At 34.3% G+C, this 27,300-nt stretch overlaps 1 protein-coding gene and 1 pseudogene across 2 annotated transcripts; both read right to left on the bottom strand.

The window, feature by feature from the left end:
- Nucleotides 1–393: 393 nt before the first annotated feature.
- On the bottom strand, nucleotides 394–3,908 carry LOC122566642 (annotated as a pseudogene).
- Nucleotides 3,909–7,194: 3,286 nt separating this feature from the next.
- Nucleotides 7,195–25,263, bottom strand: LOC122566438 (acyl-CoA Delta-9 desaturase-like). 2 transcript variants are annotated; one of them, XM_043723644.1, is made up of 7 exons: nucleotides 25,088–25,263; nucleotides 15,264–15,529; nucleotides 13,318–13,448; nucleotides 12,670–12,875; nucleotides 11,912–12,094; nucleotides 11,288–11,524; nucleotides 7,195–10,939 (listed from the first exon to the last, which is right to left on the bottom strand). In XM_043723644.1, exons 2-7 carry the CDS (start codon nucleotides 15,517–15,519, stop codon nucleotides 10,819–10,821), a joined length of 1,134 nt encoding a protein of 377 aa, XP_043579579.1. In that variant the 5' UTR covers nucleotides 15,520–15,529; nucleotides 25,088–25,263; the 3' UTR covers nucleotides 7,195–10,818. The 2 variants fall into 2 exon arrangements, with proteins under 2 accessions (XP_043579579.1, XP_043579578.1); XM_043723643.1 differs by lacking the exon at nucleotides 25,088–25,263 and adding an exon at nucleotides 20,276–20,355.
- Between the last annotated feature and the right edge of the window lie 2,037 nt (nucleotides 25,264–27,300).

Below are 27,300 nucleotides of genomic sequence, written 5' to 3' on the forward strand. Positions count from 1 at the left end.
GTCAAGCCATTAACTGTCGAAGACAGGCGAAGGTAAAACACGTTCTATAAAGTCACGAAGACACGGAAACGCGACGGACAGGATGAATTAAAGTTCCGCTTGTCTTTGTTGACAACGTTGATCATGATCGTCCAATAGAAGTGAATCCAATTGTACGATCCGGGAGGGAAGAACAATTATAATGGCTCGATTTATCCTGTTGATTACCCTTTGATCCGTGGAACAAAACATAGCATCGATTTCATTCGTCGAAACGATGAGCAACTTCGTTTGCTTCAGGACGTTTTGTTTATCAAAGAAACGATACGGGTTGCTTACAGGAAGTATAAATATTGTTGTATTATAATATACGTGTAAAAGTATTTCCCTGATGTTCTTCTTTTCTTGAAATAATTATCTTCTAATGAAATTCTTGCATTTATTTCTCTTTTTTACACAATACTAACTCAACTAAACTAATTAAAAATAAATTTTCATATTGCAAGAAATTACAATCTTGGATAATCCTCCTCCTCTAGAAAATGATCACATATTTATATATATTTCTCCTTCTCTTTAGTCTTTCTTGAATTAAATCAACAAAATAAGAACAAAAAACAAACATAAATCTTATTCTTCATCTCACTTTCATAATAGTACCTTCTTGCGTGTAAAACTTCTTCCTTCTTTTGGAAATTCTGTCGATTAAGACAGAATTTTACATGCTTTTGATATGATTTGCAACAATAATAAGTCCCTTTATATCGACCTTCTTCACTTTTCTATTCTGTATTGAAGTAATCACATTCCCAGCTTCTTACACGTCCTGACTCGCCATTTTATGTTATTGGATACTGTCTCTAATTCTTTGGCGCAATTCATGGCGTCAGCGCCAACATCGGGATACTTGGCGAAGAAGCATTCCATTTCGTCTAATCTTGTCTTTGTGGCGAACGTCTTCGTGATTGATGGGATCAACGAACCGAGATGCCGATCGTTCAGGGTATATCTCTATCAGGGACATAGCGATTAAACAACTGAGGAAGTCTTGGGCGCGGATGTATTTCTCGTCTGTGGCCGTTACGATGAATCTGCAAAGAAAATATAAAGAAAATACAATGTAAAAGTCTATTATATTTCTATAAATTTATTTTCTTAGAGTACCATAGTTTGAAATTTATTTCCATATATCTTTGTAGTTTATTTAAATATATTTTTTTATATTTCTTTAATTTCTAATTTCCGTATAAAAATAAAACATATCGTGTGAAATTTATAAAGGAATATTTTGAGATCTTTAAAGCTATTTTTAAAAGAAGCAAGCGAGTTACTGTTCCAAAATCGAAATGTCCTTGATCGCGGTGAGCGTACGCATCAACATCAGTTTCTCCATCCTATCGTTCTCGGCTATAAATTGTTTGAATACTATTTTCCATACTGATATATCGCCAAAGTAATGCATTCCTAGAAGAGTACAATGTATGGTTAGCAAATTTAGTGTAAATATTACGTAAATGTAAAATTTCAGTATCAATTGAATCTTTCTTGTGAAACGCAAATGTTGAATATTAAAATATAAACTAGTTAAGATGTTTACCGTAGTAAAAGAAAAGATCACGGATATTAGGGTTTGCTGGAATGTGTTCTCTTCGATCTTCTTCATCCGTACTACAGAAATATTTTATAAATATCCGTTTGGCTGCGAAACTACAATCTATGTGTTCCACAGCGAGGGCGAATTCCAAGATTGTCTTTTGAAGTCTTCTACGTGAGCCAGTGTAAAATTCGAAAGAATGTAAAAATAATGATAAAAATAAAAATTAAAAAATAACGACTACTTGTTTCGGGACAAAGAATTTTTACCTACATATCTGTATAATCTTTGCTTTTAGCGTCTTACTCCCTTCAATTCCCATCCTATTTCACGGTACGTGCTGTCTACCAAGTCTCCCGCATATCTCTACAAAACAATTTAGCGAAATGATAAAATCACTTCGTTTCACAATTCTACGAAACAACACGGCCTGGTTGGGCCTAGATAAAATCGTAAATACTTGAAAAAATATAGAAATGAAATTAATTGTTCTCTTACCACGAATGCCTTCGGGAAAATGCCCCATCCTTCAAGAGAGTATAGATGTACATTAACTTCGAGGAAGCCACGCACCATGGAATAGGGTGTTTTCCCCGTTTCAGGTACTTCATCATATTCATAACCAGAATATAATCGAGTTGTCCAGTGTAGGCTAAACTGAACGCGTCTTCCAGAAGATGCGCTGTATCAAACGCCGACAATGTCTAAGAATACGATATGAATTTAATTAATTGATTATTTAATTAATTATCAAGAATTTAATAAATGACGAAAACATATTACATGTTTTACCTCATATTGGCATCGAAGAATATTGTAAAGGATATTTCCGAATTGTGCTAGGTGTAAAATAATATTTACGATCTTCGGCACCTTTATCGAACCACACAAGAGTAAGTGTGGATATCTTGTTGGTAATGTAAGTAATAGGAATAGTCCATTTGTACCTTAAACAAACAAGATAATAATCTTCCTTTATTTTTTCTTAAAACGTATTTTGACTGAATTTACTGTATTACCCGTATTCGGATTCCGATGGATCAAAGTCAGCATTCGGGTCGAACAAGAATCATTTCTGCATCAATATATATTTATTACCAGATTTCTTCACGTTCACCACTGGGAATCCTTTCTGTCTGGTGCAGGTATCTGTTATAGCTGTCACGTTCAAGTTATCCGGCGAGCATTATTGTAATATTTTGAAGAGATAAGCGGCTTCCGGGTTTTGGTACATAAGTTTCTTTAGATCTATGTAACTTTTCTTTTCGAAAATTGTTGGTTTTATGGAATTCTCCATCATTCTAATTATCGAGAACATCTTGAAAATAAAGAAAAAATATACATGTGAAACGTGGAGTATAAAAATCTAGTATTTTTCTATGATGAAGTTACCTTTTTGTAAGATATTTCATCGAATATTGCAGTTACTTCGTCGATGTTATTAACAGTTTGAACGATAGGGTGCGAGCACAGTTCCGTGTCGGTTGCAAGAGCAGAATGCATTTGTTCGACTAAGAGCAGATATGTCTGTAAATAGATTTATTCGATAATATTGCGTATTGATTCAATCGATATTCTATTAATATGTCGATTCTTTTTCAAGTAAAATAATTCCTTCGAAGTACATCTTTTAGTTAAGAAGCAGAAACAACTTTGTAATGAAATTATCAATAAAAATAGTTAACTAGATAATCTAAGAAAAAGTGTGTCGAAATAGTTATAGAGTAAATAACTAACGACTTGCCAGCCAGGAAGAATTGCATCTTTTGTGACCTTATGCTTCAGAAAAAAAGCAAAACCTTTGCTTAGCTATAAGTCGTCCCACCGGGACATAGTAACTGAGCTAATAAGAGCGTTTTAATACTTTTGAAAATAAATTTTCTTCTTATTACCGCTGTAACTAACTGCATTTACCTAAATTTCCATACCACACGTGTGGAGGTTTATGACTGATTGTGCAATCATCTTTCATCTGTGTATCTAACCAATCCCCAAAATATCTGGAAAATTAAATTAAAACTCTAAATTTTAAAAATATTCAGCCACTCGATCTCTGATTATTTTTAATGTGAAACATTTAATGTAAAATATGAAATGTGTAAAAAAAAAGAAAACGAAGAAATTGATATTCAGTTTCAAACTTTTCTTTCGACTATTTTGAATTATTTGAATTTTCGAAACTTTCTTTGCTCTAAAATCTAAAGAAAAAGAAAAGGTTCGCTATAAAATTTAAACTATCTTGAAATTACTTTATTTCTCATTGATGATATCTCTGACACTTACCTAACTTTTGCGTAGGATAATCAGTGCAAAACAAATTAATATTGTACTTCATGGTTCTCGTGGCTGCACCAAAAGCAACTTTGGTCTTATTTCATTTAGCATACGTTGTGTATACGTTAATCGGGAATTGGCGATCATTCAGGCCCTTCACCTTTTTTGTGAAGAACATGAACTTACCGATTAAGAGGCATCGAACATCGGCAGGCTTTGTTCAAAAATCTATACTAAAAAGTATAATAAGCAATTAATATTTAGAATAAATATTTTGAATTATTTGTAATATAACAATGACAATTATGCCGAAATAAGATTATGCAATTCATTGATGATTGGGATCAATGTTGATGGTGCGCCATATACGAGGAATTTGTTGTTGTTGTTGTTGGTGGTGGTGGTTGTGGATGCGTACGTGGAACTGCTCCGAAAATACACTACGTGTAGTCTATTGATTCAGTAATAACCAACAAAAGGAGAGAAAACTCATACGGGAGTAAACTCGTTGTTATTATAATATAAGAAGATCATACACATATATGAGGGAATTCATAAAATTTTGGTTAAAACATTTTAAGGATTTATAAAAAAAAAAAAAAAGATAGTAAAACGAAAACAAATACGCTCAAAGAAACATAAAATCCTAAAATACGATATACACTTACTGACAAAAGTTAAGAAACAAAATAGTCGTTTGGGAATTGGGGTTAGGTTGGGGTTAGGAACTGGCGTATATTTTTAATTATATTTTTCTCCTGAAATACGTATGTCCGAATTAAAAATAATAATGAAGAGATTGCATATCGTACATGAACATACAACAAGTATTGTCAGCAAGTGTATGTAGCGTATAATAACGAATGTGACAGACTTGAAAATTTATATTTATAAATAACACACGATCACTTAAAAAAAGATAAAATCAAAATTCCGAGAGATTTGACGGATGTTACTAACTTCTTAAGCAAAATAAATAAAATTACGATACTGTATGTTGTAGCGTTACAGAAAAGATTTCAAATTTACCGCTTCACATTGTCACGAGGGCTGTCATCAGCGAAAATTGACAGCAAGATGAAAAACTAACTTACGATATTGATAGTTGGCGGTTTCGACTTTTTATTCGACTAGAACCAACAACGTGACCAAGCATGTACACATTAAACTCATAATGCAACAAACACTAAAGGTAAAACAAAGAAGACCAGTTTCACAGTGCAGCTGCATTCTCGTTGGTGAAAACGGTACGGTACGGTTTTCAGCGCCCCCAGAACTGCGTCTCGACATCTTTGTCGCCATTCGAGCGCATGCGTCGCCGAGTGGATTTGAATAAATTTTTATTTCACCTGGAACATCACGTGTTCGTTGCAATTACTCTTTTTGTAATATAGCAAGAAAGAATTGTGAAACAATTTTCTATGTATCAACTGATCATTGAAATTGCATTTTTCAAAGATGAATGGAAGACATAAGTTTAGGCGGGAGATTTGAAATAGAATTTCAGATCGAGTAAATATGTGGTAGGAAAGAACGTTCTTGGTAGATTTCCAATAATTAATATATAAATTTTGTTAGGATATCAACGTTGTTCATTATTTTTTATCGATAGTTTGGACCTGTGAGAAAAGTTACTTTTTATTATTTATTAAGAGTAGAACCACATTTTTGGAGTAGTTTTGTGAAACCAGATTCAGGACAAATACATTGTCGTTTAGTTAATTAATAATTTATAAAAATCCAGTTTTGATATGTCACATTTAGTTCAACAGAAAGAATACATTGCAAACGGGTTCATTTAATCATTTATCTATTCAACTTTAATTTCTTCGTTTCATTTAAATATGTAAATTTAATAAATTTATTTCCAGAATGTATTCCTCCATTTTTCGCAAATAATTAACACTTTCCTTAAATTTTGAATCCGTTAAGTACTAACGTTTATTACATTATTGCGACACGAGCGACAAAGACCGGAATAAATATTCAAACAAATACGGAACGAACGTGAATGATCGGTAGATGCAGCGAAGCTGGGAGACTCGACCAGACTGGGATGAAATGAAATGCACGTACGATCCCATGTTTGCACAACACTGAAACAAGTAAACTGACAACACTGAATGACTTCACAACAGTTATTGAATTAGTTTTCTCTGTCTGTGAAATTGAATAATGATGAATCAAAGCCGGTTAAGTTAAACGAACCACAATAAATATTTAGTAATGAAAATTTTCTCGAACCATCGATAACGATCGTCGAGATCAAGCATTTAATTGATCATCAAGTAATTATTCCATCATTCCACTATTAAAAAGCAATCCCATTACCTTTGATTTACGGCGAACGCTTTCTCTACAACGATCAACAGCAAATTTCACGATAATTTCGACTTTTGATGTGACTCTAAACGAAACTCGAAATTTTCATCAGTTTCACGTTCTTCTTACTTTGGGCTCCAAACGTGACTAGATCTTGCTCTTAATTAAAATCAACGCTGGCACCCGGTTGAATTACGAATTACATTAGATGAAGCAGCGACCTTGTCCGCAAACCTAACGACCTTGTTAGCAAATTTAGTAAATTCGACAAAAGCATTTGAAATGTTTCTTAATAGAGAAGTTTCTGCTGGAAATTGGAAAGGTTTCGAATTGTGCCTTTTTCTTTGGTTTCCTTCCACGTTGCTGACGTTCTATATTACGTTTCTAATTAGTCGAACGTGGAATCTGCGAAGGAATGTAAACAGAGTAAGTAGAGTAAAACGGCACACGAAAATATTTAGAAATTTATAAGGAAGCTTTCATGAATTATATTTATAGAAAAAGCATTTTCAAATTTTATACCAATACTAGTTAAGTGCGAATAAATGAAACGAATATTAAGACGACGTTTTTCTAACACTGCTTCATACACTAATTACCTTGTCTTGAGTCGCACTTTCTCACTGCCCATCGAAGTAGGACAAAGGAATTCGTCAAGTGTAAATTCGACACGTGCAAATTTCAGGATAATCACCTTTAAGACAAATGCTATGACAAAACGTGTTTGCAAATTGGGAACACTGGGTAGACGAGGAAAAAGTTTGCATAATAAATCCGTCGAGAAAATAAACTAACTTAAGCATTGGGATAGTATTAGATCATCCCATATGTACTTAAGCATGTGAAGAGGTTTCTGTGTAAACTAAATTCGAAACTGTGTAATTCGTTACGGTAAGAGTTTTATGGAAAAAGAATAAAAAGAGCACGTGAATTAACGTGTGTCAGATCGGTAGGTAGAAAAACGAGGATTTTCATAATTCGGTATCCGATATTAAACGTTGCATAGGTGACAAAAAACACGCGTGTTTCTACGGATAACAATAATTTATTTATAAATACACTGAAAATTGTCAATATTGTCCACAGTAAAGCTTACATACGCAACGAAAACAATGCTGTTTCCTTTTCGCTCGTAATTAACCTCGTGTTTATATCCTCTACATTCTATTCATATTTTTTAACGTATCTTTTTTTTCGAGTTTCTTTTGCGTTGCTTCCATTAACATAGACTTTACAAGTCGGACAATGCCCGCCGCTCCGCGCCTTGGACCCATAAGTATTCTTCTGTGAGATCTTCGAGTTCTTTTTCTTTAGTTAACTTGAAGCGTTTCCTTCCTTCTGACTATCTCTTGAAAACTGTCTGTTAAATAAATTATATATAACTCAAGTACTACATTATCCGCTCTTTTCTCTACTCTAACCGTGACACATCTTTCTGTATATTTTTGTAAAGAAATTATTTAGAACCTTATATGTTCAATCTTTTTTGCTAAAAAAATTATTGGCGAAAAATGTCCAACCTAAACCTGTATGTACTACAATATACTAGGTATTAAAAAGAGAAACGAATACGATGCTTGTTTTTTTAATAACATTTAAATAATCTAGCATAAACAATACCTTGTATAACATAGCTATATATAAATATGTTTTACATGTTAAAAATAATTATCAATTTATTCACGTCACTGTCTTTGTCAGGACTTCGTAATATTTGAGAACTACGAGCAACCTATTTCCTTCTTTACGCGAATAAATATATACACTACTGTTTTTAGTCTTTTCACAACTCTCTTGTCAGAAGAACGTTTACGAACGTCCAGGAACGCTTACGAAACTCACAATTAGATAATAAACGCGTTAGAGATGCCGACACTATTTCTGTGATCACTAGATAGATAAAGTCCTGTTGTCGTAGGAATCCATATTTACAAACAAACGCAATAAATTAAAAGAAGCTCAAAATCGTAACCGAGGCAGGATTTAGAAGAAACAATTTACAGCCGCACCTGCTCGTCCCTTTCCCATGTTTCTGTTATCACTATCAAACTGAACGGTATAAATTATATAACCAGCGAAGGATTTTCATATTCTCGACAATAAATACATAACAGGCGTTGAACAGAGAAGAAATTCACGACCGCGTTCGTTCTCGTTCGATTCAACGATCGAAGTTTTGGAATCGTATTTTGCAAAATCGAATCGCCCATCAGGAACAAGCGTAAGGAGATCTAATCCTGATACTTCCCTGATTTCACGAATTTTTGTGGCCCAATCTCACTTTCGCTCGAATAAAGAGGTCTTTTCTTAAATTTTACTACGAGATGATCATTCGTATCGAAAACGATTCTTTGACATTTTTCCTCCGACTCAAAACATAGTTTAACTATAGGAAAACACGATTGATAAGGTTGGCAAAAGAAATCAAAGAATTTAAAAACTCCTAGCAATCACGGAGAATGTATCTGTATCGTTGTATAGTTTACAGGCGAATCTTCGAGTAACCTCGTGGATCAAATTTCAAAAACTCCTATTACCAAATTGCGAATTTAATTGCATTTTATACTATCGATTTTACGTTTAACTACTGTTCAATTTTGAATTTTCTAAATAAAAATGGTATTTGCATTTCCATCAAATAAAGCTTGGTTATATATTAAAAAAAAATTATGTCGGATTAAAATTCTCTCAAAGAATCTCTGAAATCTTCGGACTCTCCTTTTCAGGCCACTCTACAAATAATTTTTAGCAAATTATTCGTGTGTAACATATTTTTTAACAAATTCTACGCGATGTATTCGCGCGACAGGACAGTCTCTGACAAGACAGGATTCTCAAGACAAGTGGTCGATATTGGATTATCGCACTTGATCGCTGTTTGTCACCCGTCTTTCCGAGAAACGATTGTCGAACTGCATGACACGTATTCGTGAATGGATCCGTTTCCACGACCGTCGATCGCCTCACGATCGAATTGTACATTTAATTGACGCTTTGTCCTATGATGAAGTGATCGCGAGCAACTCGAGCCCGATTTCTTCAAGAAACATTTGACGGAAGACCAACGAACGAACATCGAGCCCGAGTCCTTCCATCCTATCTACGATCGATCGTTCTCGTCGAACCGTCTCTCACGATGCCTGGGATCCTGCGATTATATTTCCTTTCGCGTAATCTTAAAAATTCAAGGTATTACATTAATAGTATACAGTAAAATACTTGACGAGATTGGAAACTTCTAACGGAAGAATATTCCTGGTTGCTGAATTTCATAGATCGTCGATATCGTATAATGTGCGTTAGGTGTGCGTTTCACGTGTTCGAAATAACTCGACCGTAACTTTGTATCTTTACGAAAAAGTATAGCTGGTCCTTTAGAAAATATCGTAGCTAAAAATCCTCGTATACAAGTGGACCCTATATACTATATTTCCAAGTTCAGATATGTAAGTCTATTATAGTTTTTGTAATAAATATTCAGCAAGATAAGTGTAGTAACATTTGATAGTTTCGTGTCGATTCTATAATAATCAGTGTATCAAAACTGAATCGATCGAGCGGCATTGCATGAAATTTTTAAGTATGACACGATCAACCGCGTTTCCCTATTACACGTATCGTTTACGCTATTCGTGGCAGGAAAGACTATCGTTTACATAGTAACAATTTACAAGCGTAAAATTCGGAGAGGCGACGAGTAACTGTCGTCATTAACACTACTAGGTCTTCGACCGTTTCATTCTACTTGTTTGCGTTGACGGAACGGGAGAGGAAGTCTTACGTGATCCCAGGCGATTAACCATCGTCAAGATTCGATCTCCAACGCGTAAAGTGTCTTTTCTGTCTGTGGGTCCAAGAACTAGTCGATCAATCGATATACAGTTTACTTGGTTACTTTGGTTACGATAAATCTATGTGGCTTGAAAAACACCACGATCCACCGTGTTGTATAACAAATATTATATAACATCGAATCGATGTGATCAACCGATCAATTGTTCAAACTACCATATTCCCGATTTTCCGAATCGAAGTATCTAGGGAACGCTCGAAAGTACGAAAAATAACAGGCTCGCGACACTTCGGACTATCGCGACACAAAGGCCACAAATTTAGTCCGATTCCGTGAGCTAACAGTTGACTGCTGCTAAGAGATTCATAAAATTTATTTTCCTATCCTTTTTCGTTCCCATTCCTTTCGTCCGTCTTTTTATTTGTATTATTTAAACAGCGGATTTTTATGCAAATTTGTATTTTTTTATAAATAGATTTAAATGGAAATAGAACCGAAATACAGAATTGTTCTATTCTATTCCATTAGAATCAAGATTTACATGAATGCATAAAAATCTACAGTTTAATTCCTTTCTTGTTAATTTATTTTTTTTTTTCCTAATATGTTTCGCGCTATAAACGCAAGCGGAAACTATATTGCCGTGCGTTGTTTGTGTCGAATCGTTTGTTTGCCTACGTTTCAATTTGCTGAATTTCTGGAGCTTATTTTAAATGAAACAATTTTGATTAAGCAGCCGATCTCTTCACAGAGGAACGATAACCATAGACCACTGATAACGTGTAACGAATATTAATTGACGTAGTGAACGATTGATCGCGTGTCGATTAGCGATATATCTAGCACAAATGATCGTTTAGTTGCTCTTATTAATGATGTCGACCTCCTGGATTTCCTCCGGCTTCATATCCGCGTCACCCCAGCCCCATTTCATGTCCACATGCATATGATGATGAGAGTCGTCGTGTTTATTGTACCTGAAAATTGAAATTTCATATTTCAAAATCCTATTAATATTATCTTTCAAACAGTAAGAAGCGAAACCTTGAACCGTGATATTTTTAGAGTATCAAAAATTACTGTGCAAAAATAGACGAGTTGTTTCCAATCTTTTGATTTTAAACTCTTTCGAAGTTCGCTCCTTTTTCTCCAAGATCAAAAGATCTTGGAGATTCTTGATCTTCTTGATTTATATTTGCCTCGATTGATTAATGAAGAATATTTAAAAATATAGAAAATTTGGAAAATTATGATTGGAAAAATCGAAATTTTGCAGTTCGACGAGATTCTCTGTTTTAAAATATTAATAACGGTAATTTCGGTACTTAGTTCCGTCGCCAGTTCTGATCGCTCGTCTTTTAATCGCCTCCACGGGGACGGTTTTCATCTCATACGCCAAACCCAAGCGAGCAAAGAAATCGATAAACGCAGTAGTGATGTTGGCCTTATAGTCGCCGAGTTCGGCGGCTTTGTAGTCCCACGGGAACACATGATGGTAATTGTGCCATCCCTCACCGAATGCCATTATAGCCACGCTTTTATTTTCGGTGGGACCAATATTCCTGAAATTTATAAAGTAATACTTTGAACAATTTATAAATTGTATTTTCTGTAATAACCCTGGAAATTTATAAAATCCCATTTAATTCGATTTAGAATTTCATAGAATTGTATCTATTGTCTATAATGATTTTTGGAAAGTTTTAAATGCAATGTGAAAGTTACAAAATTGTATAAACTGTGATAATTGTAATAAAATAATTAGAGATCAATTTAATGTACAACTGTAAATTTATAATATAATTTAATATACCGTTGTAACTTTTAAAGAAAATTAATATGAGTGAATCAAGTCCTTTCGATTTTTAATTTAATTAAATATTATAATACAATTACTATTTATCGTTACCCAAAAAGATGTTAAAAATACAAGTAAATTAATCGCTTACTTGTCATAAGGTTTAGCGCCCCAGATATGAGCCGCAGAGTTCACCAGCCACGTTGCGTTCAAGGATAGTGTGTATCTAGCTAGAGTGCTGTACCAGGAATTAAATAACGTCTCTTTCCAGAAATAACAGGGCACCCACACGGGAAGCAGGAAGCAGAAGAGTGGCACCAGTAAAAGATACAGCCTGTAAAACGTCAAAGAGAAAGGTTCAAGGCACATCCCGTGTCGTAAACAGCTTCTTGACACGCATCAAGAGCTACTTTCATTAGAAACAAGTTGACTTGTTACGCGATACTTAACACTACTAGGAGCAAGTCCTCCATTGGGATTACTTTACAGATTTAACAAATATTTTCTACAATTTAATGGAATTTATTTTTATCCTCGTAAAATCATGTCGATGAGAAATAGAATACCTAATTTTAAAAGTCACTAAAAGTCAACAAATTTAACTCAGTTTTATTTATTTGTGTGCTAGCAAATATTTCTCGAAGACTAAATATGAAAATGTTTTAGTAAAGAAAATCACCAAATAAACGGCTCAAATTTTAACGTGTGATTTTCTTCTTTTTTATTTTCTTTGAGTGAACTGTACTTCCCATTTTTAGTAACAACCATTCTAAATAAAAATTAGCTTTCCTTGTTGAGAATATTCCAGAAAATATAATTTTTCAAGGCTCAACTTTAGGATCTCTTTTCACTCCTTGCTGGATGATTGTTATTAGAAATGAAAAATTATAATTCGTAGTCATTGTTCACCTTCTTTGCCAAACGACGATGGGATCGTTTTCGAGATCGCTCATGTCAATTGTGGCACCTTTCTTCAACACATCCGGGTGCTTTCGAACTAGAAGCCAGCCTACATGTGAGAAGAAGAATCCTCGTTTTGCGTTATGCGGATCTGCGTTGGTGTCCGTGAATTTGTGATGAACTCTGTGATCTCTCACCCATTCGTAAATGTGATTCTACGAAGCAATGTTGAAGTTTTCAAACGTTCTGATTTTTAGTAATATTGTCGAGGGAATTATTGGAACATTTTGCAATGAAAACGCGATATAAAATTATCCTCTTAGAGATACAAGAAACCTGATCATGATCTCGATACATAAAAGATATTACGAATCTTAGAATTATTTTTCTACGAACGATATGACAGGATTTACGAAACATCAACCATCAAGGATGAAAAGAAATATAGAATCAATTTGCATACGAACGTGGTAATTAGAATGCGAATTTTTATGTAAATCCATGTTTTATGAACAGTATTAAAGAAATAAATAATTGAAATATGAAGATTTTTCTCATTCTCTAAATATCATAACGATGCCTCGTACATTTTAAGTACTTACGTTTCAATTTGTTAATTTCTCATAAAGGAGAGAAAGCAGGGAAATAAAAACTCACTTGAAAGGCAACTGTCTGGAGGATCATCAATAGGAAACGCATGGGCCACTTCGCTTTGTACGTTCTGTGGGCCCAAAGTCTATGGGCACCAGCTGTAACACCAATCCCTCCAAATATCCCCAGGCTGCAAACTGAAAGTATCACAGTTCATTTATTTCATTTTATGCCCCTACATCACATCTATATTACATTGTATTTCATTAGAATTCAACTATGCATATTACTTTATATCATATATATTTTTGTATATTTTACATTGTTTAAACTTGACCTATTTTCGTCTCCATTATACTATATTTTGTTTCTCTATTTTATTCTACTGATTGAATTATACTTGATTACCTTCATTCTACTCTACTTTCTTTCTTATTAACCTTCGTTCTATGTTACATCATGATATCAACATTTCCTACCTTATTGTATTTCATCTTGTTGTACTTAATTACATTCTTGCTGTCCTCTATTTAACCCTATTAATACGTCTGCTATTTTGTTTCATTCTACTCAACTTTATTTTTCCTCTATCTTATCTTATTATACTCTATTGTTTATTCTTCTATTCGTTTAAATTATTCCATAGTATCTTACTCTATCTTGTTTCACTTAATTCTACTGTAGTCTATTTACACTGTATATATTATTTTGTTTAATTTTATTACCGTCCCATTCTGTCTGATTCTACTCTAACTTATTTTACTCTAACATAATATATCCTATTTACATTAATTGATTAGTCTATTTATGTGATTCTTTTCCCGTCTGATTCTATTTTAGCCTCTTCTCCTTTAATTACACTTTATTTCTCGTTAACATGTTGTATTTGATTTCACGAAAATCTTATTGTACTTGACTCTGCTCTATCCTATCCTACTTTAACTTCTATCGTATTCTACCTTCTCCTGTTCCACTTTCGCTACGTTTTACTCTATTTACGCCAGTTCATCTCATTTCATTCCGCTACTGTTCTGTCGCATTCTACATTAATTTCTCTCTACTTTCTTCCCCTTCTACTCTAAATAGGGACAAAATCTCTAACATAGAATTTTATTAAATTCAAATACATACAACTACGGAAAATCATTTCCTAAGCTCCAAATAATTTCCAGCCCGAAAATCACGCCAGACTAGATACAATGTTTTCTCATGTCCAATACACATTAAAATATTGATTGTATATTGCAATTTAAAAATTCCTGAACTTATAAAACCGCTTAATAATAATGCCAATAATAATAACACTTCTACAGGCACGTGATTTCTTCATCCACAATGAACTCGTGTTAAGCAGTCAGAATACCATAGTTTAAAATGTAACCAGATGTATAGGATTCTAACGCTGTTCACGATCACGCTTTCATCCCATCGATTTCTATCAACAAGAAAGTGGAATGTTGTTGTCGAAGATCTTCATTGTAATAGGATCTTCTGTAAAATGTTGTGTAGCATTTACGTCTTTGAAAAGTAGTTGCGCGCGTTGGTGACTTAGATAGCTTTTTCAAAATTGCAACCACGGTATTCGAGGTCATGCGTTCTTAAGATTTCTATCTTCAAAGTTTCTATATTCGACCCAGTTACGCGCGGCTGTTATTAATAACTGTAATCGTATCGTATAAACGTCATAGCGAAGAGAAGAAGAAGAATATCGTCTAGTTAGGAAAGATGATCATTTTTGTAACCGACCGAATACGAAGCACGTAATGCGCAATGCCAATTTCAGCGAAAGATAGCGAAAGAATGACGTTTCGTGTGTTTCTTCTGTGTGTTTGCGATGAAATTGAAATTCTAGTCGTAAGAATTCCAGTCTTTAACTTCCAATCCTTTTCCTTCTTTTCTTTCCTATTCACCCAACGATTAACTTTTCTTCTTAATTTTCTTTTTTCTTCTTCTTCTTTTCTTAATTTTCTTCCTAAACTACATGCACGTTTCATCGAACAATTTATACTTACACCATAAATTTGTCTGGAATTTGACTGAAGTAAAGCTAAGGTATAATCCATAGATAGCTGCAATGTGAAGATAAATGAATGCAATCACGTTTCTCCAAACGATTTTCCATTCATAGCTCGACTCGGTATTCGATGACTTTTCGACCAGCAATTCCTGATTGTTCGTCTTCTCTGCCGTCGATTTCCCTTGATGAATATTTTGCTGAGATGCCTCCAAATACAACGTGGCCGATGTACCAAACAAGTTTGGTGCCATCTTGAACAATCTGAAACAGATATCGATTTCTGTAACGTTTCGCGTGTCACATGTGATAACATGTGCAGGTTCGTTTAAAACAAAAGAAATCCTTCACCGACGAACGACCAGAGTGCCCTGTATCACTGTATATATTTTACGCTATTATTTTACGATCTAGAAAACCCTTCGTAACAGCTGAATAATATTTTTATAGCTCCGGAAAACTGGAAATTCAGCTCAGGAATTTTCTCGAACGACGTTCAACCAAGATGTTTATTAAACGAAAAACCTCACCGATATACCGTAAATCACGGAAAGCAATTCAGAAATTCGATATTCTCCAGGATTCAAATACATTCAAAGTTTTCTACAGTCTACTTTTTAGATTCGATATATTATATTATGTAATACTTTCCGGCTTTGTTAAATCATATCACAGGCTATTTTAATTCTCTTTTAAACAAATATCTAAACGTGAACATCATTGATCATAGTAAGTGAGCGAGTCCGGAGTTTCGAAAAACTGAGAACTCTCTGCTAAATCGCTCTAATGACCAATAATTATAAGTACGATTGACCATTTATAAGGAAAGTAAGATGTTCTAACAGGTTGACTGGGTAGGTTTTACACATGTCACTTAAGGCGATCTAATGAGAGGATCGTCTTGTTGGTTCAATCACCGATCAGGTATCGATCAAGGACGAATCGAAGGAAGCGCGTGATCTTTACTGGTTGCGACAAAACGTCTTCATAATCGAGACCCAGTGACCTAATAATAAACACTTTCAAAAAATGCAAAACCGCGAAGCGAGTCTCGTTCCACTTGCGACGTGTTTTTAGACGCGTGAAAGTTTGCACTTCATTGTGACTGTCAGATTAATTTCCAATGTGTGCCCAAAATTGTATTTTATGTACATTCCACGTTTTGTTCAGTGTCTTTCGAACGTTATAGATGACCTTTCCTTTCCACTTCTTTCTTTTATCTGGAAGGAAAAAGAGGAGTAGTTTGTTCTTGAAATTGTACTTTCAGAATATTTTCTACTTCAGATGGCGCAATTTGAAGCACTTCGTCTTTTCTTTTTTTGAGTTTTGAGTTGACGTTAGATTATCTGATTAAAAGTATTAACTTTCGGAAATATTTTCTCGAACTACAAATTTCTGGTTGACACGGGTGGATTATATTGCTGAAAGCGTTATTGCACATCATCGAAATGAGATTAAACGATCTACCACTGAACTAGATCTTCGATCATTTGTAATTGGTCGATTATACAGACCTTCTCAACAAGTTTACCTCAACAAGTTTTCTCCTCGAATCGTGTTATTACATCTTCAATTACGCAGCATCAAGTAGAAGTAAGAACAAAATTCAAACAAGATTTAAGCATTCGAATGAAACCTTTTTCTCATAAACTCTCGCCTCATCTTCCTACATTCTTCTCCCTTACATGGAATTCGATTCATAGAAAAATATCCAACAGAGAATGTTTATCGATCATTATCATATGTCAAGTGCGAAGAAAATTTCCATTCAAGTTCCGTCGCTTCCATATAAAATGTAAAATATACAGAAACATAAATTTGCGGGACTGTTATCGTTACACTGTGGATATTTACGCATTCATAAAAGTTTGACGTATGTAAAAATGCTTAAAACACGTAGAGTATGCAAAAATATATAAAATATTCAAATAAAGTGAGATACTATTCATAACAGTTTCAATGTTTACCTAGGTTCTATCTATTTAATGGCGTACGCAAAAATTTATATACGCATAAATATGCGCTGTCTAACCACCATACGTCACAGAATATTTGAAACTTTAATCAGTCTTTCCAATCATTCGTCCGTAATATTTCGACATGCAAATCCTTCGCACCAGAAAACACGTAGAATTTTCCAACACGCTTAACAATCGCTCGTACGAAGACCTGAAGAACTGGGCAAGAAACGACTTACTAATTGATTCTAACAAAAAAAAAGAGGGGGAAAGAAAAAAAGAAAGAACCAAAAAAGAAGTAGAAACTAAAAAGACCAATCTAAACGTATCGCTAATCTTTCACCGGATTCCTTAATTACCCACCAATTACGTGAAAGTTAAAGACGTTGTTCAGGGTCTGGACCGTGTGTACCGAATGGTCGTCCTAGTAAAAGTGTTCGACGATAGAATTCGAAATGAACGGTACATGCTGCGTATCCGGAAGGGAGTATCCGCAGAGAAAGGAGCCGAGTGACGAGCAAAGATCAAGATTCGTAGAACGCAGGAGAGGGAAAAAGCAGAAAGAAAAGAAATGGAGTTTCGAGCTGGGAACAGGTTCTCCATAAAGGAGGTCAATGGCGCGTTTGAAGTCATTATCAATCCCCAGAAAGAATTCCTGGGGTCTCCTGTGTTTCATGCGACCTCGCCGACGCGAGCAAATCATTGTTTCGTTCGTGTGTTCGACGTATTATCGATGATAATGGGATGATAATTAGAATAACAACGGGGATGACAATTTGTCGGAAGAAAGCAAGCTTTCTTTCAAGGAACGCTAATGAGCGACATTGAAATCGCTGTTGATCACGTGCCAGTTGTGACTCGTTTCCTTTTTCAGGTTCATCTTTGACATTCGTACGAGCGGTGTAGTTTGAAAAGAAGATGAATGGCGATTTCGAAATCGCTTAGTTATCTTTCCGAGGACTATTAATACGTTTGGAGAGATTACCGGAAACACGAACGTCGCGAAAGCGAGCAGGTCGATGTTTGAAAAGAAAAGAAGATATTGGGCATGTGTCAACCTCTTTTTGCCTGTTTCTGAGAATCAGTGCAAAGAAAATAATTTCAAAATATCTGTAATTTTTGGAAAATATGCCGCAATCGTTATTCACATCCCTGACTTCTTACTTCGATCCTAAACGTTAGAAATTCTCTTATTTGTCGGAAGAAAAATACGTCAAATGTACATTTGGAATCGAAAGATGGATGAGTATAAAAAACATAGCAAGTGTCCGATAAAAGATATATCGATAAATATTAATATCGTTGATTAATGTCGACGTACCGCGAATGACGTATTTTCGATTTGAGAATCATTTGGAAATTTGACAAATGCGATGCTGCTAGCATAACTTTCAATGTGAAATCATATACACATACGAGGATCAATCTCGAACGAGTACAGTTTAATGGAAATGTATTCAGGTCAACGGTTGAACGAAACCTGCTTGTAATCGTCAAAGAACCAATTGAGAAACCTGGGTCAATGCGCTCCGGTATCCTTCGATCCCATAAACTTTCGTTTCAACTAACTTTGATTTCATAAATTATCGATTCCCTTTTGTACCTTTTTAATTGTTTGGTATATTTATATTTGTACACATACGAACTAGACACAACGAATAGAATCATGCGACTTAAATTTCCGATCGAATTCAAAGTCCTATTAAATTTATTAAGCCTGATTCATACTATGTTACTTACATGTTCAGGTGTCTGCACTTTCTTTTACCTTTATTTATGAATGTAATCATTGAAAATCCCAATTGTAGAGAATTTGAATTTTATTCGACGTATCGTCAAAGTCCGTCAGGAATAACTCTTGCGATATAAATGTGGACTTGTGGTTTCAAGTTTAGAGATATTTGAATCGACCTTGAACAAATCAGCAGATCGATATCAAATGCTAGAATGCGAATTCCTCTAAAGAAAAAGGAAAAAGAAATCACAGACTTCAGCGTATTTTCAAACCGAAAGCATTGTATAACTGGCCGATGTTGAAAGGTGAAACGACGAAGAAAAACTACGAAGTCGACGATAAACGTTTGATTCGCTATCATCTAGATCTAGATTCTAGCTCATTGTCGCCAAGAAATGAGAATCGAGATGGAAACTAAATTCCACTTACAATTACTCATTTCGGTATTCCTACACAAATTTGTAACATTGATTTTAAATCAGAATGAATTTGTTGGTATTATGAGTAATCCAGGAGAAATGTATCTGCATCGATTGTTATAATAATAGAAAACAAATAACGTCCAATGTATGAATAATTTTGATCGTTTTTTATAAAATTCTGCCAATATCTCTAGGTAATCAGCCCGTTTCTCATCTTGCCAAGTATCGAAATAAAAGAAAGATGGTATTATCGTACCGTTCATGTTTCACATTCTTTTATCTTTTCTAATACATTGCATTTTAATAGTAATTATAGTACAACAAATTAACAGTGATAGTATACGTAATTAGTAACTAGTTGTACGTAGTATTATAGTTTTACGATTTATACTTTAACCGCAGAACGCACTAATAAGTTTGGAAAGAAAACTCTTGCAACGATGCACTACACTGTACGCTACATAGAAATTGCCACCTCGTGGACGTTAAATCGAGTTCGGTAAAGTCGTAAAATCTACGATACTTTCTTTAAAAAAATAAAGCCTTTCGTCGTTATTATCTCGACCATTCGATTTAACCATAACCAATCACGTGCACATCATCATCGTTCATTCTCGCCTCCTTTCTCCACATAAAAAGACATTCTACGACACTTTCGAATCTTGTCTAGGATTCCAAACTTGCACAAGTTTGAGATGCTGGAAAATTTTGCAAGCTTCCGATATTCCAAAACTTCGAGGAATCCAAAGGCACGAATTCACTCGGAAACATCGTCGACAAAAGTTCGCGAATTTTTCGAACCGATTTCTACGAAAAGCAAAATGAAAAGATAGTGTAATCGGGGAATGAGCTCGTGGCCAAAGCTTTCACCAACGAGGTCGTAGACAATACAAACCGCGAAACGAGCGAGAATCTTCTCATTGCTCCATCGAATTCTCCTTTGTACTGTCTCGCAGTCATCCTGTCGCAATCGTCAGATGTTTAAATTACGTCAGATGGGAGGCGTAATTATGGCAATCCACGATGGTGCACCGAAGGAATCTGCAGGCGACCAAGTATTTGTTTCTGATTGGCGACAGACGATCTCGAAACGGAACAGAGACGGATAAGTTTCGAAAAGGATAAGAATGGAATAATTTTTTATAGCGATTGTCTAGCAATAATTAACGCAATTTACCGTGAAAACAATAGATTTGATTTGTAAGCAGATTATCATGCGAAATGAACGAAAGCAGCTTGAAATGGAAAAAAATTGTTGAAGAGTGATAGGGTCATTCTACTAAATGAGAACGAGGAGTATTCTATTGGATTTTCTTTTGGTAAAAGTAGTCAAATAATAATAGAAATTAAATTTTTTCACTTGCCAGTATACTCTTATTTTCTAATGTAACAGATATCTGACATTTATTGTATTGTATATTCGATACTGTGTATTCGTACTACTTGCTACTGTACAATACCGAAACTTGAAATTTTGAAATTTGCATTTTAAAAATGTTAATACTTGAAAATATGAAGCACGTAATTTTCACAGGTTTGTGACGTTAAGAGCGGTCACGCGCCACCGATAATTCGCAAAAAACGCGCGACACATTTGTCGCTGTCGTTCGCGTCAATCAAAAATTCAATTTCTTCTTCTGCTAATATAGAAATGTTAATAGTTTCGTCGTGATTACTCGTATGGCGTAAAAAAATCAATTCTAGTATAAACGGACCAATTTTCCAACGTATCAAACAATTAATATATCACCAATCTTTTTGATAGAATATCATATTTCATTGCTGTTTTGCATTGAATGAAAATGGAATAATATATTCCCATGCTTATCTGAAAATAAATTATGAACTTGCACATTTTCTAATAATTATTCATAGCATAGTATTTCATTTGAATATATTTAATATATTTGCACACAATGTTGCACAGCTCCACGAATGTTATCGTTGTTACAAATATTATACGGTTATCATTGAAATAATATAATTTATTTTTCATGAGTCATTTATGAACATTTTTACGTTCTTTATAAACCTAAGTTTCGTCCGCCAACTACTCATCTGCTATCGATATTTTGATCTTCGTCAGAATCTCATCAACCAACATTCTATATACTTGTACTAGTTTATTTTACTTAATTATTAATTGCTATACTCGATTATTATACTTGTAAAGTTTATATCTGATGTCACTGTCTAAACTTGTTTCCAACTATTTTTCAAAAGGTCAAATAACAAACGTGTTTTATATAAAATTCCATATATGGTTCACAAACATCAAATCACAAATAAATCATGATTTTCAATATCACCTTAAGGAAATATCAAAACGATCTTGCTGAAAGAAGAATATAAATTAATTCGTTAAAAATAAGATCCACGCTGATAATAAAACATAAAAAACGATTGAGCATCGAGCGTCCAGAGGTAAAATAGTGAAACGACAAGAAAGACAAATATGGAAATAGATGAAATGGCTACGTTCGGAGTTTTGACGTTGATCAACTTGATTGGACAAACAACACCGGGGACATGAAACGAAAGCTGTTCGAATTAAAGACAGGGGATAAGAAAAATCGTGATACGATTCTGCGCGTCGAAGACTCGATATCAAAATTGCAAATTGCCTCGCTTCGGTGTTGCGGATCTTCAACGACGATTCAATTCCAGTCTAGTAAGCAGACACTGAGAAAAGTATGCCGAAAAGAAAGACTAGTTTATATGCCCCGAAACGAAACGGATTCGTTCAGAAATCTGCATGGAAAAGTCTCAGGGAAAAAGATTTAAATCAATTTCTTCGAAAATCGATGTTGAGGATATTACAGTTAAAATTAATAAATTTTGTAGTAACATAACGGAAAAACGAATAGACAAAGTACCTAAGATTTGGATATAACTTTACAAAGTAATGTAGATATATTTTTAAATATTAATTTCGTTCTAGAGTCAATTCGATTAATAAATAATTTTATCACGATGTAGCGTGATAATAACGTAGGTGATGATACGCACAACAAATCTTGTTTACTACTAAGAAGATATTATAAAAGTATGGTAGCATTGAAAACGAGTTTATTAAAAGATATTAATATGGATTTCATTCAGAAGAAAAGAAATAGAATGATCAGAATCATATAATACACGTTTATAGAAACCTCAATCTCAATGAGAATGTGTTATGGTCTGAATGGATGACTTTTGAATTTTTACATTCAAGTATGCTTTTCTATACGATTCTATTCTCAAAAATCTTTTCAATTAATATGTATTAACAAATAAATCAAAATTCTAATGAAAACACTGCAAAACTACATAATGCCGTATTTTCGCTTCTCCTATGAAATTCGAATACGCGTATCCCTGCGAACGTAACAAATTATAGGCGCCAATTATAAAAATACAAATTCACTTCTCTAATATTGAAAAAATTTTTTTATTACATTTCTGAAAATATTATTATACCAATACCTTTTTTACGAACTCTTCGAATATTCTGTCACAAGCTATACAGACGCTAATTACGTTGTACATCGAGTAAATTTCAAAGCTAATTAAATCGAATTAAATTACGCTAGACGAAATTAATTAAAAAACATTCAATTTTCCAATTTTGTTTTTTCCAGATTCTTTTGTCCAGTTTTTTATAGATTCTGCATTTTCAGATTTCTTGATTCATGTCACTAAACTTTACCGCTGGATCGGTATGTAATCGTTTCAAATACAAACAGGTGTGGACGGATAAGTGTAAAGAATCGTAAGACAAACCCATCCCTAGGGATTTAATTATTTACTGTCACTAAACCTCTCTTTAACATTTTTCTTGTCCTTTCTTTCTTGTCCTTTCTTGGAACGTTTCTGATGTTCCGATTTTCCCCTAGAAAGTTATACAACAATGAAGTGTCAGGAAGCTGTGTTACAGAGACCCGTTTTCCCAGTTTCTTATCAATTCCGGCTGATGGACGTTGGCGAAACCTCGAGACGATGGCTGAACTGAATGTCCTGGCATGTAGCACGCTACTACGTGCTTCTATCTATTCGTATGCGTGTTAGAAACGTTGTCATAAAGCGCATTTAATTAAATGCACGTGACTCTTGCGACGAAACAAACAATATTCTTTCGTTTGATGTTATGTTACTTCGTTTATGAACTTTAGAATTTATTATATTTGAAAATTTATTTATTCAGCCCAGAAAATCGATGTAAATCGATTTCGAGAGAATCGTGTCTGCTTAGAAAAAACGAATTAGAAAAAGCTTAGTAAAACTGTGACATATCGATTATGGGTTTCCCTCTAATAGGATAAATCCTGAACGTACATGTTACACAAATAAAAGAAATTTCGCGGAATCGAAAACGAGGATTTCATCTTGTAAATTTTCAGAATGGCACATGTTCTCGAGTTAAAAAAGAAAAAGAAAAGGGAATCGAAAGTCTTAAAGTTCGTCGAACATTTAACATAGAGTTACGTACAACGAGGGTATACAACATTTGGGGAATTTCAAAATAAATTTAATTTGATAGGAAAAGCGATCTTCTTTTCAAGTGACTCGAACTCTCGGTAATTAGAAACAGCCTGTTTTTTTTATAGAAATCGATTTTGTTTGCTAAAGTTAACTGCAATTGTTCGTTCTTCCTACCTTCCCTTTCCCATCGGGAAACGAACACGTTAGAAGTCTGATTCGATGAAATTCGAAACCTGCTGGTTCGTGAAAATATAAACCGATCGCGAGGAAATACGAACTTCGTCGTTGTTGCATCTTTTATTAAAAAGAAACGTTAGATACGATATAGACTATAATGGCATCTTTGATATTACGTGGCACGAAGAGCAAGTTGCCTTTACACTTTGATAAATTTGCGGCCTCGGTTGCGAAACAACAGCTTCGAAATAAAACGAATTTTATATTCGATTGTTATTTATATCAGTAATATTTTATATTTATTTTTATTTATGTAAAGCGTAATTCTTACTCCACGTAATTCTTTTATCTTAAAAGGTTCATTTTCCCGCGTTCACTCGAATAAAATTTGTGTCGTACAGTCGTCACTGTATAAGAAGTTTACTCGATGAAATTCCATACTTCAATTCTGCATCGATATGCAAATTAGCAAGCTACTCGATACCCAGCGCGAGGCTTGTTACATCGCAGATTCATAAAAATCGCGTAATTCTATCGTTAAATCATCTATCTTAAAATCACTGTTTCGTATCATCTGAATCTAAACCATAATACTATTCGATCCTCGTTTATAAAAATTTCCGTTCTATCCTTATCCTTTGGTAATCCAAAATTTAAAAACCCTATCATCGCAGCTCGTCAAAATTCTCCATTCTCGCCCTTCGATACCGTCAAACATTTCTTCGTACGGAACCCAAGCAAAAGGTAACGAATTCTTCGTGCACGAAGCAGGTTCGAAGAAGAAAGCTCGGAATTTGAGTAAAAATAAAAATACAAATCTATGCTCCTGTTTATCCAAACAATCGATAAATTTACCAAACAACCTGTTCAACCCTCTTTCCCTCCAACGAATCAAACTTAAAACGTAAGTTAAAATAAAAATTTGCCCGAAAAGTTGACACCACTGAAATGCCAACTAAAAATCCTATATATCCAGAATTTCGAAATATATCGAACAATTTGCTAAACGTTGTTGCCGATTCTTCAAACGGAACGAAACTCAAAGTCTCGAAGAATAACAACGACTTACTGTTATCGCTCGTCGCTAGTTCCCCCGAATGATAGAATCCCTTTGGGCACGATGTTGCTCTAAGGATCTGTTCCGAAGTAGTCACCTAGGCTGCTGATGATCCGACCTGATGGCGAGTTCACTACGAAATACGGAGATGCAAGAGCGTATGTCCCACTTATCAACTCCGCGACGACCCATAAAACCACGTCGACGAAATCCCCCACACGATCGGTATGTCGGTGTGATCTGGACATGGGAAAGAATGTTCCGATCGGAAACGGTGCCATTTAATGAAGTATTAGTCGGCATAGTGAAGTAGCGAAGGATAGGAAATGATTTGAATAAAACGCGCAGGCTTTTTGTTGCGAAAGATATCGATGATCTTCAAAGTTAGAAAGAGACGCGACGAACGGCACTTGATGTACATCGAACTGTATTGTTTCGACAAGTGTAGAGCCAATGAAGCGATCCGCCTGGACTTGCAGTCTGTGAATGACGAAGAAAAATATTTTCAACTTATTATTATTATTATTTTTTTTTATTTACTTATTTAAGAATTTCTAGAATAGGTTCGATTTTATTTTGGTATTTTATCACTACTCGGCTTTTTCAGTTAAGAGTTTTTTTTTTTTTTATTTAATAATTTCAATTCACAATTTGTCCAATTTGGACATTTGGTGAATTTCTTTAGCTGTTTGATTATCGTGTGGGTGGCTACCCCCAGCGGGGTACCATCTTCGTGTTTATTAGATTATATCTTTTAGTTAAAAGTTGCGGTGCAGATATTTTGCGTTTTTTTTCCCCAGTGTAGTTTAGAGAGAAATTTTGGAATAACTTCGACTATAGTTTCTGTGGTAGGTTCCAGTTGAATCGTGAATTACGTCGGATAATTCGTACTTTAGTTGCAGCGTAGTTTAGAAGATACTCTTTTAGATAAACTGGAATTCTTCTTTCGGCTGAATTTGGATTACGATAAATGTAATTGGAAATTGTTCTTTGGCATAGCTTACGAGAAATCTCCATAAGAGATTCGAGAATAGTGTCCTTTTTTGGAATTGGTTTGAATCAAGTTTCATGTTACGTTGGAAGAATAGATTGCATTAAGGTGGCCTTTTTCGGTGGCTATTTCGAATTACCTATTTTCGAAACAGCCGATTTGAACGTTGTTCTTGCCTTTGGATTATGATTCTAAGTGCGTTATAAATATCTTCAAATTGTTTGAAAAATTCAATAAAATGTATGTTGGACAGAAATCTTTAGAAATCCCACAGTGTTTACTCGAGAGTTGGTCTCGCGCAAAGCATTATATTTATAGCTTCATTTCGCTTTCCTCTACTCATCGACGTGAAAAGTGTCAAAGAAGAAAGAATCGAATAGAAGGATGTAAAATCGGCATTTCTATCATTTCGTTTGCACGTCGCTGTCTTTCAGTTTAAACGGACAAACGCGAAATAGCAGACGAAAGAGGCTTAAAAGGACATTGAGTAATATTCGTCCGGTGTCGTGAACCGAATAAAGGAAATCCTCGGCTGACGTTCAAGGCGAAGCGTTCATACAAAAAAAATTTCGTCTCGTTACCATGACAATTTGCATGTCTATTCGAGACACGTATGAAATGAATGTAACACTGTTGGACGGTATTAAATCAATTTGATCGCGATAAATAAAGGGGACCGTTCAAAGAGCTTTGACACTGTCGGCCGAGGTTTAAAATTAACACTTAAATTAGCTCCTTAAGGAACACCAAGCATTATTTCGACGAGTATTTGAAAAATAAAGAAAAGATGTCTTCCACAAAACGAAACATTTCTTTCCTTCTTCCTTGACTACTAATAATATTATTCCATGTATCTAATGAAAACACAATAATTATAATATATGATTTATATTATGCAGGATGCCGCTCGATTTGTAAGATCAATTAACGTCTAATTAATCGTTCGAATGATATTGAATAATTCATATATCAACATCGATTAGTTTTTAGTCTGTATATTGGAAATATTAAAATAATAATATATATATTATTTTTTATATAATATTTTAATATATAATATTTTTTTATATTATATTATATATATATATATCATAATATAATATAATTTTTATTGGAAATAAAAAAGATTCTATACGTTATAATTGGACATTCTGCGAATTGTATTAATATTCATGTACCACAGAGAGGAAAAACTATGAAAGATAAACTTTGAAAGAAATAATAAACACGTATG

Source organism: Bombus pyrosoma, linkage group LG4 (genome assembly GCF_014825855.1).
Source record: "Bombus pyrosoma isolate SC7728 linkage group LG4, ASM1482585v1, whole genome shotgun sequence".
NCBI classification, from domain to species: Eukaryota; Metazoa; Arthropoda; class Insecta; order Hymenoptera; family Apidae; genus Bombus; species Bombus pyrosoma.